At 32.7% G+C, this 16338-nt stretch overlaps 1 protein-coding gene across 1 annotated transcript; it reads left to right on the top strand.

The window, feature by feature from the left end:
• The first annotated feature begins 2124 nt into the window (after positions 1-2124).
• On the top strand, positions 2125-16232 carry LOC138932760 (sodium/potassium-transporting ATPase subunit beta-2-like). Its single transcript, XM_070294895.1, has 5 exons — positions 2125-3096; positions 10052-10312; positions 10456-10628; positions 11140-11419; positions 11590-16232. Exons 1-5 carry the CDS (start codon positions 2970-2972, stop codon positions 11691-11693), a joined length of 945 nt encoding a protein of 314 aa, XP_070150996.1. The 5' UTR covers positions 2125-2969; the 3' UTR covers positions 11694-16232.
• Positions 16233-16338: the final 106 nt, after the last annotated feature.

The raw sequence follows: 16338 nt of genomic DNA, 5'->3' as shown, positions 1-16338 counted from the left end.
GTGTGTCGAATAAACTTTGTATAGTCATTGTGAATAATGCATATTACTGTTTATAACTTGTGAATATGGAATTATAAAAGAGACATTTATAAAGAAAAGATCAATCAAAAGAAAAGAAAAAAGAAATTCACTCTAGATTAGATTATGCATTTGTCACAAGAATGTAAAGGGAGTACAAGACGTGTATATATATATATATATATATATATATATATATATGTGTGTGTGTGTGTGTGTGTGTGTGTGTGTGTGTGTGTGTGTGTGTGTGTGTGTGTGTGTGTGTGTGTGTGTATATATATATATATATATATATAGTAAAAGTAATAAAAATATATATAAATAAAAAAAAATCTAGAATTTTAAGGACGCACTCTTTTAGAGATAAGAAAGCCTTACTTTTAAGCGCGTGTATGTGTCTATACATATACATATACATATGTGTGTGTGTGTGTGTGTATATATATATATATATATATATATATATATATATATATATATATATATATATAGACACATATATCATTTATTGTTAACATATATTTAATCTTTTTCGAATACTTAAATGTAATTATATTCCTGTAAACGTGATTATATATATATATATGTATATATATATATATATATATATATATATATATATATATATATTATTGAGAATATCTAAATGTACTTTATATGTCAACTAATAATTTCTTTGCTCGCTAAAATCCTTTTTTAATTATTTCTCTTATGTCATTAAATTTACTATAATATTTTAAAAGATTATATATATATATATAGAAATTAGACAGACATACATGGCAGAAAGCGAAAGAAAACTTGCTGATTTAAATTTTTTATCGATCTGCAAGATGACTAGCAATTTTTTTATTTTTGAAAAGCAAAAGTTAGTTAAACGTATTGAGGAGAAAATCTGGCAATTCATATTATTATATTATAATAATAATAAGTATCATGCAAATACATTTTTCCTACTTTTAGAACATGTGACTTCAAATGTGGCTTTATAAGCAACTAAATGTTTATAAAAAAAATTGTGATACGATGTAAAAATATATAATATATTATGGATAAATTATATATTAAAAGAAATCAATATGCAACTTTCATGTGAAAAGACAAATAAGTTATCGCAAAAAATATATTCCAGATTAGCTACATATTCGTGTCGGACAGAGTTAGATTTCAGGATTAATTTTGTAAAAATATATAATTTTCTCTATCTCTCGAGAAGATTTTAAGATTTTCAAAAATGATCTATTTTTTATAATCATTAAATTTTCGCAGAGCAGTAATAAATAAATAATCGGATATAACGGATGAATACATTTGTACCAAAAATCACGAATCTTTGATATGAAATATGATGTTGAAAAAAGTTTTACTTTTCCGGAAAAATAAAAGCGTATTATCTAAAAATTTGAACAATTTGATTTTTCGCGAATTCGTTGGATAAATTTTCGATTTATTATATTTATCAACGACTACTCAATTGTCACCGGATACAATTATATATAAAGCTGCATCGCCGTCAATTCGTAGCTTTCTTTACATTCAGTGTGTAATGAAAAGATGTAGATGAAGATGATCAGTTATCAGGTCTCATAGAAGGATAAACGATCGATATCCATCCTTAAGATCGCTTTGGCAGTTTGATTAAACTCGCGATTTATTAGGTCTCCAAATCATTCTCATTATATTACGTATAATTATATATCGTTTAAAATTAATTATTCCAAGATTAACAATTACTTTCGTTGAGATTAATGCTAATTGCACGTGCGTTCTATATGCTTAGAACAGCCAGCAATAATAATAATATATTGCGAGAGACGTATCATTGCGCATTCGAGCATATATTTCTAGCTTGCTAAGCGTTACATCGATATGCATTCGTCGAAGGACATCGTCACGCCGAACGATAACCGCCTGCTGCAGCTGAAAGATCGGAGCAGGAAGAGAGCTCGGCTATCGCGGACCGTCATTCTCTCTCGGGCTACAGCGTGCTTCACGTGACCCCTTATCTCTGCTTCTCTGATACCCCTCTCTATATCTTTAACATTTTCCTTCCCTTCCCTCTCTCATCTACATTCGCCTACTATTTACGAGAGACTTGAAAGACGCATACGCGAGTCCGCTGCGCATCGCGTAGCGATGTAAGCCGCTCCGCCGCGAGCGGTCGCGCATATCATATGGGACGACAGGGTCGATCGAAAGGGCGATAGCTTGTGGGGAAGATGAAGGGGGAGGGGAAGGGAGAGAAGGGTTGGAGAAGAGTGACGGAAGAGCGTGGATCACGGTGGTGGTCGGCCGCCATTGTCAGCAGAGGCACCTGGTTGCGGATTCGCGACGAGAAGGGGATGCAAAGGGGGTTTGCGCGAGAGGGGTGTTTAAGAAGAAATCGCGTATTGACGCGTCTGCGTGGTCACGTCGGCGCCGTAAAGGGTGCATCGTGGAGGGGCGGGAGACCCTGGTGGTGACGCGGAAGGTGGTGGGAAGCCGAGGGGGAGAGAAGAGGAGAGGGAGAAGAAGAAGAGAGAGAGAGAGAGAGAGACGTACGCGCTCTGAAAAGCTCTCTTGGGCCAGCTTCGATCGCTCAATATATTGCAACCCCCTCGCCGGACGGGAGTGCCCGAGAGCAGCGCGGCTCCTCCAGTGACGGGGGCACGACGACGAATCGACCATTCCTTCCTTTGCGCCCTCGCCCGCGAAGCTGTTCGATCGCGGTCGCTTGAGCGTCGTTCCGGAGGAGCGCCGGAGGAAGGAAGTCCTCAGCTTACGAGAGGGATCGCAGGACGCTCGCGCGCGCGCGCGCAAGCTGACAGTTAGCGTTTTCTGTTCACGTTCGTCTCTTAAACAGAATATCCGCCCTTTTCTTTCCTCACCCATCGAGAACTCGCCCTATCCCTATTCATCTCTCTATCTCGCGCGCGGTTATTCATCGGGAATTCGTCGTCGTATAAAGCGAGATGGAGGGCAAGAAGGTCGAGCAGTATTACATGCCGCCGCCGAAGCTCGGAAAATGGGAGGGTTTCCGGGTCTTCGTCTGGAACTCCGAGACGGGACAGTTCCTGGGACGCACTGGCGCCAGTTGGGGTGAGTTCTAAGTATTTTTCGTAGAGCGTTTAATGTACGTCACGCAGCTCGCATTCCGCATTATTGAGTCTTTGTGCCTTTTTGACCCGCCCCTCTTTTCATCCGCGTGATTATTTTCCCAGAAGGACAAACTATAAGACTAATCACAATGTTAGTTAAGATTCCCTGCCGCGAATACGTTGGAAAAAGTATTTCGGTCATAGACGGTTAGACATTTTTGCATTACGCCGTTGCATAGTAGTTTCATTCTCTTAAAAAAATATATTTTCAAGTATAAAAAGTTATTTATATATAAAATTAATATGGCTTTAATTAATCCGTGCATGGAAGTAGATTGAATCGAGAAAAATGAATTAACTACATATATATATATATAAAAAGAATATTACGTTTTTTCGTTATTTCCTTTTTATATTAATTTATATCTATATCGTTTTCCATTCGTAATAATTAAATAGGTAAAATGAGATTACAAATATTCTATATATTCTATTATATTACGATCCAATAGGATGTATATTTGTGAATAAAATGATTCGAATCGTTTTTCAGACTAGCATCAAATTTTTAGCTTTTCCTATAAAGTGGACGCTCTATATATAAAACATCCGAAACGATATATCTTTAGCATTAAAGTCTAAGCAAGATAACGATAGATAGATCAAATATATTAGAATTAGATATTTATGGAAAGATAAAATATTTAAAAAATTATTTTATTAATTATTATTAATCTCTCACGCGTATAATAATTAATACTTTTCCATGACTTTCCATTTAATTCTCCTCGATCCAATCATTACATTTCTTTTCATCTACGTTGAGATTGGAATCAAAAGAAAATTGATATTAATGCAATTTTTGCAAACTTGGGAATAAAAAAAAAAAAATAAAAGAAAGACACGTACCTCAACTGTCAACGTGATACTTTGACATATTAAGCTGATGACTTTATATATGTCTCCATTATTATGTATTTTTTTATTTTTTTATTTTTATTTTTATATGTTATATTTTTATTATAAAAGTTGGTGAAGTGATATTTTTAACAATATTAATTTTAGAGAGAAAGAGTGGGGGAGAAGTTTCAGCTGATACGAGTATCAAAGGTTGTATCTGACTGAGAGAGTCTCTTATTACGTAATAATACGTATACACATACATGAAAGATAATTGTGTTTACGCCGACTATCGATGATAAAACTTACGTGCTAGTGTATCATATATTTTGAAAGTTACATCGTTATTTATTATTATATCGATTTTAAGTTTTGCAAAAGCGACATTTAAGATAGTTCAATGTGCATGAAAATCTAAATTCGTCTGCATTACAATATCCTATAATTATGACAAGTTTATTCAATTAGAAATTAAAATTTTTTTATGATCGTTTATAAATATTAGCGTGCATATTAACATATGTCTGTTTAATTTTACAAACAAGTCCAATTTGTAATAATAATATCGATATATCTGCCCGCAAGTTGCACATCGAGATTTATCATAATTAGCATTATTCTTTAAAATTAATACGAGATATTTATTCTTCGATTTTCACTATTCGGACTCTCTGAAAATTATTATCAATGATATTACTTTCTAACAATCAGTATTGAAATTTATATCGCTTATGTAATTAATTAATATAGAAAATTAAATCGTTAAAAATTATGTAATTTACATTACGTGATTTTTTAATTCGAATATGAATTGATTTACAACTTCAAATAACATTCTGCTTCGATATCATGTTATAATACAAAACATGTACAGAGGCACGAAATTTATCCAACAGCGAGCTGCTTATGTAAGACATAGGTTCCATCATCGAAAGTTATACATGGCGTAAGGTTTTGGATCGCATTGTGCATATTATTGTTCACTGATCGCCAAGTATACAGTGATTAAAAAAAAAGTCGCGAAAATTTTCGGAATATATTAATTGAAATTCAGATCCAACTATTCGTTCGTTTGATTATGTCTATGAAAATTAAGTAGTAATCTAGAAATTAGAAAAAGAAGAGAGAAGATCCCTTTGTTCGTTTTTTTTTTCTTTTAAATAATTTGTATAGACTAAAATATTTTTTTTTTCCAGTACGCATTGAGATAACCTTCAGGCTAGCTTATATATCAATGATATGATATATTAGTCAGGCGTAAAATGGTTTTAACATGAAAAATTGTTACTGTCTCCATACTGTACGCAATATATATATATATATATATATATATATACAGGGTTACCCCGAACGTTCCAGCCAGACTTTAAGATCTTATAGGAAATTTAATTCTGAACAAAAAAATTTTCCATAAACATGGATCGAAAAATGCTTTCTTAAGAAGTTATCGCTCCAAAATCTCTGAAATTGTGATTATATTTTACACATTTTTTCAAATATCATGGAAAATGTGCGTCTTTTAACAAAAAGTACCGAAACAAAAGTTGTAGAAAATTGAATTATCTTTCAAATGAGATCAAAATGATTGTTGTACGTTCCATAGATTTTGATATAACCAGTTTCGAACGTACAAAAACGTACGCTTTTGTTACTTATTGTTAGATCGATTAAAGTTGAATCAGGAGGAAATCCGTAAAGCGACTAGATCGGTCATTACTCGATGCCGAAAGTGTATTGGAGCTAGGGAGGATTTTGAGAACAGTTAGTTTTTTCACATCTTTATTCATTTTCTATTTATTATGTACTATTCTAGTTAAAAAAAAAAAAAATTATTTTATTTTCATAAAAGAAAAATATTTTTATCTTTTATTTTTATCACTTTTTTCAAGAGATTTATTAAGTTTTATTTTCTTTTCATTTTATTTTCTTTTCACCTTTTGCTCTCTTCCTTTGCATCAGAGGTTTCTGAGCGATAATTTTTTAAGGAAGCATTTTTCGATCCATGTTTATAGAAAATTTTTTTGTTCAGAATTAAATTTCCTATAAGATCTCAAAGTCTGGCTGGAACGTTCGGGGCCATCCTGTATATACAGGGGCATGGCAAAGTAAAGAAGAAATAACTTGTATGATAAATGTGATTTCCATCAACAGAGTGCTGATTTAGCGCGGATATCTCTTATATGCCTGCATTTAGTTACGCGTATATCCTGTTTTGATAAGCTGGCGTTTTTGCGGCGACATTTATATGTTGCATCTTATTTTCCACGAAGAGTTTCGTACACGTAACAGTATTCAAACTTTCTTTTCATTTCGATATCTTACATAATCATCAATTAAAAATAAAGCTGGTTTCTGTTTTTAATTTGCAATAAAATATCTTGTCATTTTTCTTTTTCTTTTTAGATAAAAGAGATTTGTCTCTCTTTTCTTTTTAAACCAAAATAAACGAAAAATTTTAATTTCACAAATCTTTCACTAAACTTAATTCTACGTGCAAGTAAATTCAGAATAATTTATTATTCATATTTATGGATATATAAACATCTAATTTAATTTAATACATAAATTAATTATATTTAAAATAATTTTTATTAAGATCAATTAAACGTTTTCCAATAATTTCTTGCACGTGGATTTAATGTTTTGTTTTTAATGTAATTATATATATGTATATCTAATTAATAATATATTTTATATATATATTATTATTAATTATATATATCATGATTACAATAAAAAAAATTATGCGTGATACAAAATTCTTTATGATAATGATACGTTCATAATTAATTACTGCTATTATTTACTATCTTGGTTTGAAGTTTCTTAACAGAATTTAATGAAATCACACTTTGTGGCTTCCTTTGTCCGCGTGTTGAAAGAATGCAATCTCACTGGACTTCCGTTGTTCTATTTTCGTTCAGTCGTTTAAGATCGGAGGAGAAAGAAATGTACACGAGCAAGAGACTTTTGATAGGGTGATTTTTTTTTTTTTTTAAATAATTGACAGGCTCTTTATCGCGAATAAAAGACGCATTGTGATTTGGAGATGGAATTTTTTCTAAATTCTTCAATATTTTACTTTTTATCACGTATATAAATACATATAATAAAGTATTAATTCCTTTATTTATAATTTTATTTCGCATAGCTGTAGACACGTTACAGCCGTATCATATATTTTCTCTCTACTCTCTTTAGTTTGCTTTATCGCTATTTGTCTATTCTCCTTCACTCTTCTGTTGAGGTCGATCGACTTCCGCCGAAATCAATACGAACCGTCTCCGTTACCATCTCGCAGAGAAATGGTATGGTCTGATTTCTATACTGGATAGCGTTAGCGTCTGCGCAAGCTGATTTTTCTCGCCGAATGTCCTACATACGCGTTCGATCCTGCAGATCTTCCGGAAAGCATGAAAATAAATTCCTTTATATTAAGCTTTCAGTAACGAGATCTGTAATATTTTCGAGCTGATATATATATATATATATATATATATATACACATATGTATGTTGCAAATTAGCTCGGTGAATTAGTAAAGGCGTTATAATATCGGAGCAAGATACTAATGGCCTAATACTTGACAACAGAAACATAGCCGGCTCGCGTCGTCGCATTCGGTACTGCGTCGATCGATATCTTGAAAAAAGCCATGGAAATGTTACGTTGCCGTAGTGACTCTGTAATGACGTGCGTTTACTATAATATAAAGAGTCAATCGCTTGTATATTATTATAGAAACTTGATCACTCAACTCCAGTATTAATCTTATTCGTATTCATTTTAATATCTGCAATATTACTTAAGCAATAATTGCATTATTTAAAACGAAATTAAGATTCTCTTTTAATACTCAATATTTTTTTGTATCAATAAACCAAAACCTGATTTAATCATAATTATAATTATATATATATATATATATATATATATATATATATATATATATAATGCTTCAAATCAAAGATGTCAACTACAATCATATGGTTATAATATAAATTGATATTTTTTAAACTTATAATAAATAGGCTATCTTACTCTTTTTTGTGATTTATAGAGATTACATTATTCTATTAGAAATTATATTATTATATTATAATTTTGAAATTATATTTATGTGTGTCTTTGAAGGAATAATTATCACGAGAGCAAATGTTTAAAAAATTTGCGCCAAAGAAATCTTATCTCTACATTTTTTTCAGAGTTTCTATTACATTTCTCATATCGGAAAAGACATTGATTAGTATAACTGTTTATAGCGGATGCAAATTAACGAGAGATAAATGGTATATTCTAAATATCGACGAACACATATGTTCGTAATTAATCAATAATTATTCGTGATATTTAGTTATAACGCGAATACGTTGGGATTTAACGATGTGATTACGGCTCGACGCAAGCTTTATACGATTAAATGATCGTTCATCGTGTTATTGTATGTGCGAAAAGACATTACTGATGATAGAATCAATCAGAAAATGAATCCATCATTTAAAAAGAAGATACGCATCAATGTTTTTCCTACAATTTGTGATCGATTTTCTACTTGAGAATTAAAATTATAATAGAATATAATTTTTAAATAATACAGGCTCATAAAAATTTCTTTTAATTTTGAGTAAAATTATAAAGAATTATAAAGAAAAAGATTAGAAAATATCTAATCTATTTATTTTATTTCTGTAAATTTATAACCATGTGATTGCGCTCAACATCATTTGATTTGGAGAACGACCTCTTCCAGGCTTTGCTGTGCGCGCGCAAGTATATATTCAGTCAATGATTTGTATAACAAACGCATGGCATCGCTTACCCAATATCAATTCAGGCCAATTAGACGTCGGGTCATAATTGTCTCAGTGCTTCAGCCTTCGACCGTAGCAACAATAGAAATTACGTTGCTAAAACAATCGATTAGACTTGACGTTAATCCTAAACCAGGAATATAGTCTATCATTTCTATTCTTTATTAATTCTTTTTCTTTCTCTCTCTCTCTCTCTCTCTCTCTCTCTCTAAAAACCAAATATTAAATTTATTTTTTAAAAGTCGATATTTTTCTGTTTTTATATAAATCTCAAAATAATCCATTATTTTAAAAATAACAAAAAAGAGTTAGAATTTTACATAATAGATTTATAGTAATTGACACAATAATAAAAAAAATTTATAAATAATTATAGATCGTGCGATACGAGATGTACATAGTTAAATTTGATTCATTGTTATGTAATAAAATGGCTTTCATGTATTTCGAATAGTTTCGATCGATTTTATAGAATTAGCCTTGAGACACTTTACCGTGCATGCGATGTACAAGAAACGGGAGCTCGCTAATCCAAGCCACTCGACGTATCATCTCCATTATTAACCGGATTTCTCAAAACGCATTATTCTGAAAATACATTATTTCAGTATTCGCGGAATAAACGGACATAAAAACATTTTTTTTTCTTTTTTTTTTTTTTTTATGCGATGAGTGCGTGTCTCGTACAGAATTGTTATCCCAAATTGCTTCGAATAGGAGTTACGTAATACAATTGTCCTAAAGAAAAAAAATATTAGCTAATATTAGTATTTTAGATAAAGAATACGTGTGTCATTTAGCATATGTATTGTAATATATCTGGCGTGTATTTGAAGTAAAAAAATTTTTCAACAAATAATTTATATTCTTCATAAATAATCTTTGTGTATGTATTATTTTGATTATTAAAATTTAATAATTTAATAATTTAATAATTAAAAAAAATTAAAAAGAATTACAAAACATGAAGATGCATCGTTTTCCAATTAGTGATTTAACTATTGTAGTAGATTTATATCGAGCTTGATGATTAAATAAATATTTTAATAAATATAAAATGAATAAATACACATATCCTTTGAAAAGAAATTAGTAAATTTTACATTACGATATTTAGAATGTTTTAAGCTAAGGAAATATTGTACATATATTCGTTAATTTCATCGAATTTCGAAATATAATTAATCCCTTTTCGAATCCATAATTTAAGAACGTTATGACCCACGTAACTAATTATATTTTCAGCTAAGATTCTGCTGTTCTACGTAATTTTTTATGCCGTCCTATCCGGCTTTTTCGGCGCGATGCTGGCTGTGTTCTATCAAACTCTGGACCCTAACGCGCCCAAGTGGCAGCTGGACAACTCACTGATCGGCAGCAACCCGGGTCTCGGTTTTAGGCCTATGCCTCCTGAAAGCAACGTCGAAAGTACATTGATCTGGTACCAGGCCAGCGATAAGGGTAATTATCTTCACTGGACCAAAGAGCTGGACAGATTTTTGGCAGGTGAGCGAAAAAATATTTGAATACAGCGCAATCTCTATGTTGTATACTTAATACATTTACTCAAGATTAGATATTTGTTAATTAACGAGCAATTTGAAGAATTGATATATGATTTCTGAAATATAATTTATCGTGCAACGCAGGATATGAAAAAACGGCGAAAAATCGCGACCAGAGAGTGATCTGCGATTATAACAGACCAGCACCGCCGGGTAAAGTTTGCGACGTAGATATGACTGATTGGGGACAATGCACGAAGGAAAAGGAGTATGGCTTCCAAAAACCCGCACCTTGCATTTTCTTGAAACTGAATAAGGTTTGTGCGCACGCTTTCTTATGATTATCCGCCAGATTTTCTCATAAAACGTTTAAAAGTAGCCAGAACGTCAAGGAACGAGTCATTCTTGCTTTTCATTTATTAAATAACCATTTTTTTTTATGATGGTTTCATCTAACGTGCCATGTGTGTAGGCATAAGCGTTTTAAATATATTCAGAATAATCGAATGTTGAGTTTTTCAAGATAAATAATTGAGGATAATATATATAATTAGAAATAATAAAGGATATATTTAAATATATATAATTTTTGATAAATTTCAAAATTTTATTATTACAATAGTTTCTGTATTTTTATATGGCGATGATTTTTTTTCGCAGGGTAAATGAGAAAATGAATTTTCAAAGATTTAGAAGATTACATCCTATTTTCTCTTTCTTAAAGATAGATTTTATATTTAAAATTGTAGAAAAGATCAAAATAGAGAGATAGAGAGAGAGAGAGAGAGAATGAGTGAAATGTAATAAAGTATTTGATATTTATTTCAGATTTTCGGATGGTTGCCGCAATATTATAACGATACGAAAAATCTACCGGATTTAATGCCGTCGGATCTTCAGGATCATATCAAACAAGAAGAAATGAACAGTGTCTACAGACTGGACACTGTCTGGGTGTCTTGTGCTGGTGAAAATCCAGCCGATGTAGAGAACATGGGACCGATTCAATATATACCGCGCCGCGGTTTTCCCGGTTATTTTTTCCCATTCAGAAATACCCCGGGATATCTGAGCCCCCTTGTAGCTGTGTTCTTCGAAAAGCCCAAGTGTACGTTTACAAAATTCATTTCATACAAATGGAACACAACTAAAGTATAGTAATCAATCTGAATGTTTAAAGATTGAAGAATTTTCGTTTAGGAGTATTTGTAAACTCTATGAATGAAGTAATTGATTGAACGAAGTAATTGATGAAATTAATCGGTTTTGTATTTATAGACGGCGTGCTCATCAATATCGAGTGCAAGGCATGGGCGCACAATATCATCCACGACAGATTCGAGAGACGCGGCTCGGTACACTTCGAACTGATGGTGGACTAAGCCCGGTCACTTCGGCCAATCGTCAGATCACCATCGCCACCAACCGCGTCCAAAAAGTAGGAAGCCGCAAGAGAGTAGAACAGAGAGAAGACGTTTCCTTTTTTTCTTAACCCGCCCTCGTTGGCCGATCGCGATCACACCCCGTGTACCATCCGGTTTTCTCTCTGCCGACGATACCGCCCCGGATCAGCCTTACTTCTTCTTCATCCGCCATCGTTTCTTCAACAGCTCATCGTTCGTTCGTCATACTTATAATGATCGCGACACCGCTGTCTGATCCGTCATGTCAGTCGTCAAAAGAGAATGAGAGAAAGAGAGAGAAAAGAGAAGGGAAAAAGCGAGAAAGAGGCAAAAAAAGACAAGAGAGAGGACAAAAATTGTATCCATGAGAAAATAAACTCGACCACATCAATCGAGGTGCACAAAAAAAAAAAGAAAAAAAAGAAATCGAATCGGGAAGAAAGAAAGGTGAAACGAACAATCCCGCACAAATACCGGGCGGTATCTTGTCTTATTTCTGCCAGGGTTGTATCATCGAGGAGTGATCTCGACCATCGGCGGCTAAGTCGATCGTTCGCAATACTCGATTCTCACGCGCGCGCGAGAGATATTCTCACCCTTAGTTGAAGAAAAAAAAAAAAAAAAGAGATCTCCCTCCCCCCCGAGATCATTTTCGATTAGATCCTTTAAACTTTTTCCGTCATACATCTACGTTCCTTTTTCACGATGACGAGCTTGGCCGATGACTTCTCACGGCACTGCGAATGATCGATGATGATTCTAGTTCTTAGCCATGTAGCATGTATCATAGATTAGTGTTTTCTGCCCGTCTACGCGCTACTATACATCTTGATATGTCGATACGTTAAAATTCTTGGGCCGTTTAACGAAAGAAGAATGGCACTCGCGGTGAATTCTAACGGGAGACGGCAGGCACAAAGGGGTACAAGTACAGGCTGAATCGAACAAATTGTCATCGAGAAATATAAACAATAAACATAGCATGTGACGTTATTAAAGATTTTGAGCAGTGCTGACAAGAAATTTGGTTCCCCCGAATAAATTAATCACAAATGACACACGAGACTGTCAACCGTCAATGTCTATCGCAATGTTGAATGAGATTACAATTTATGTGCGAAGTCACTCTGTGTGAAATTTTCCGGTATTGATAATAACTTAGATAAAATACCTTACTAAAAAATGTATAAAAAATTCTTTAAGAATTTTTTTGTTCCTATTGAGGTATCATCGAAACGCGGTAAAGTACTTCAGTTAGTTTGAAACTAACGCTATTTTGGCGAGATAAATAAATTTTTATTTTAATAAATAATATATAACCCAACTGCTTGTTTGACACGTCACGTTTATAGCGTAGCACAGGTCGCAACATTGATCAGTATTCTATTTCTATCATTGACCGTAAAAGCTGTAAAATCGTATGCGATATGCGTGTTGCGTTATGGTTGTGCGTTATATGTTAACAATTGTTACTTGTATTCCTTTGCCTTGGATACTTTCAATTGAGCGTTAAAAAATTAAGAGAGTTATTATATTGAAATCTTTGCTATGAAGAGTACGATGAAAGAGTATTTACCAAAGAAATGGATATTACGAGTTTTGATCGGCGAAAGCGATCGATGGTTATTGTCTCAATCAATAATATGTTGAACGTGTATGATGATCTATGATTCTATATGATGCATTTTTCATCCGATACTGCAATCTACGGAGAGACACACTCAGATTTGCAGAATCTAGCGATCATCGATTTTTAAGATCGTAAACACTCGGATCTATAAACTCTTGGACCGACAACTCTTGTGAATTGTTGGTTTATTAAAGGAATGTATCTTTAATAGTATTGTAAAAATATGCCAAATCACATATTATGGACGTATAATTAAATCAATTAATAAACAAATTAATTAATAAGCTCTATATTCAACAAGAATTTGTGTGTAAAATATTTGCGGCTTATTTGCGTATCGTTTCAATGAATGCATATAAATATGTGATATTTTAATGAATTTATTAATCTTAATCCATCAGTCCAAAAAGAGCCTGTGAATTAAAAGAATTTGTATTGCAAAAGTGTTATGAACTTTTAGAGATCTTGATATTTTGAGAACTTAAGAATTTTTATAATCTCTAAAACATTTTTATTCTATTAAAATATACGATTAAAATTGTGAAATTTATATCAATAATTTTAATATTTAAATTATCAAAAAGTCCAAGAATTCATCGATCCGAGTTTGCATTCGTGCATTAATAAACAAAGATGTGTAAAAATATGTTGAGATGCATGAAATATAGAAACGCGGATCGTGATATATGGACTTAAAGAATTTATGAATTCAAAGATTTATGTGATATCAACGATCTGTATATCTAAGACTCTACAGGCCCGAGAATCTTCTTATCTGAGAATGCACGAGGGCAAGAATCTATTAACACTCAGGAATCTATATAAATTAACAGCGAGAAAAAATCAACAAGAAGAAGAAGAAGAAGAAGAAGAAGAAGAAGAAGGAAGAGCTATACAGATCCCAAGATCTGCGCGCGTCGCGCATCTAAGAGTCGAAATTTTAAAATTGACGAAAATATCAAAAAATTCGAAATGATCTGTATGTCCAAGGATCTATTGATTTTGTGCTGATTTTGACATTGAATTCGCAGTTTTAAAAGATATTTTCACGATCGATCATGCGAGAGATATGAATTATATCGCGGCACCATCAGCTCCGCATTGACAAGATACATCATGATAGCGAAAGCTCTGACACGCGTCTAATATACTTACTATGAACAAAGTTCCAAGAAGGAGAACTGCTATATAATTACTGAGGAAGAATTAAAGATCTCTAGACTTAAAGGAAGTTTCAAAAGAAAGAAGAGCGCACTCGCGCGATCAGTAATTACTACATTTTTAAGGTAGGTTAATAGTATGAAAGATGCATATTGATCGAATACTAATAATGTAAAGATGTTATACTAATGATACACGTATATATCGATAGCCAAAGTATTAAAATTGTTGACGCATTAATAGTAATACTGATCGTGTGGTAGCCCTTCGTAAGTACTTAAATCCAATTTAAGAGCGATATTGATTGTTGGTACGTACTTAAGTCAAAGGCTCCATCGATCTTAAATCAAACTGTCGATAATCGGTCTCGATTTATTATACTGCGCAAGATTTATGTTGAAGCTTCGGAAGAGAATTTTAGCGGTCATACGATGAGATATGAAATATATAAAACGCATATTTATATATATATATATATAATATAATTACATTGTATCATATAATTATATATAATATTATTTCATCCGAAAGTCGTCGAGTTCCTTCGCCAGGAAGAGGAGTCGAAAGAGCTGTTCCTTTTTTCTGCATCGACGCGATATTACGGTCTGATACACGGAAGGAAGACAGAGATATTCTAGAGAGATAAACGTGAACGGAATATTGTGTTGGATCGTTGGAATATAGATACTCTTTTCCCGATGGAGCTCGCAATTGAAGTGACGGTGTATCGAATTTTGTGTAATTAATTCTTTTACGTAGTCTTATTAGGTTAATTACTGTGCGAATAATATGTATTACAGTAGATATATAAGCATCGGTTACGTAAAAATATAGATCTTAAAATCTGTAAATCTATTAATCCGTAGATTCACTGGTCATTAGTTTCTTAGATCTATGCCTCTACAAATGTGTAGCGTCGCAGCTTGAAAGCTAAATAGATCCATGGATCTACAGAGGTTCACAGAGATCCATCGATCCACGAAAATGCACAAGTTCATTAAAAAAAAAAAAAAAAAAACCCCAAAAAATCACATATATTGAATAATTCACAAATTTATATAAAATTTCATCGATTGATTTATAATTCCTTGAACCTGAATGTTATTTCTAAATTCTTTGACAAATATCTTTACAATATAATCGTTAAGCGCCTGTTCGTTTAAATCGAGAGTTAGATCAACCGTGTGTATCTTCAGATATAAAACGTCTAACATTATGCAAATAACACAGGCATCCAAAACGTACCCATAAGACGTTCTTCTTTAAGGCATCTTTAAGATTTTCCGAAGAAGCGTTCTGAGGATGTCCTTAAGGCTATCCGAAAAAGAATATCTCATTTATAGCGCTTAGTTATATGTGATCTTTTTTTTTTTTTCGCGCAGATTATGCAAAAAACAAAGATGTTACTATAGGCATTATAATAATTATTGTAACAACTTATATTAATTTTTATGCATATCGCGTGCCTAAAGTTTGGTGAAGCTAAAGCTTTAGAAAGAATTATAATTAGATCGCGGCCTGTTCAATTCTTAATGATACCGCCGGATGAGATTATTTTTTTCTCCCTTCCGTTACTCTCTCGACTTTCCCATTCTGTAAAAATCCGTTTGTGATTTTGCCGACTGTCACCGATCTCTGAATAAGTCGAACGAACGCATCCGTGATCTAATTATAATTTGCAATCGGTTGGCAGTAATAGGGAATAATAAATAAAATGGAGACGCCTACTTTTTTCTTTATATTATATATTCCGTTCCCTCTTCTCTCCTATTTTCAAGTTACCCGCTCGCGCACCTATAAAAAGATAAAATCTTGAAATGATCAGCATCCGAG

Source organism: Polyergus mexicanus, unplaced genomic scaffold, assembly GCF_030449975.1.
Source record: "Polyergus mexicanus isolate NDT 795.1 unplaced genomic scaffold, iyPolMexi1.0 SCAF_4, whole genome shotgun sequence".
NCBI classification, from domain to species: Eukaryota; Metazoa; Arthropoda; class Insecta; order Hymenoptera; family Formicidae; genus Polyergus; species Polyergus mexicanus.
This window is presented reverse-complemented; position numbering and strand designations above follow the sequence as displayed.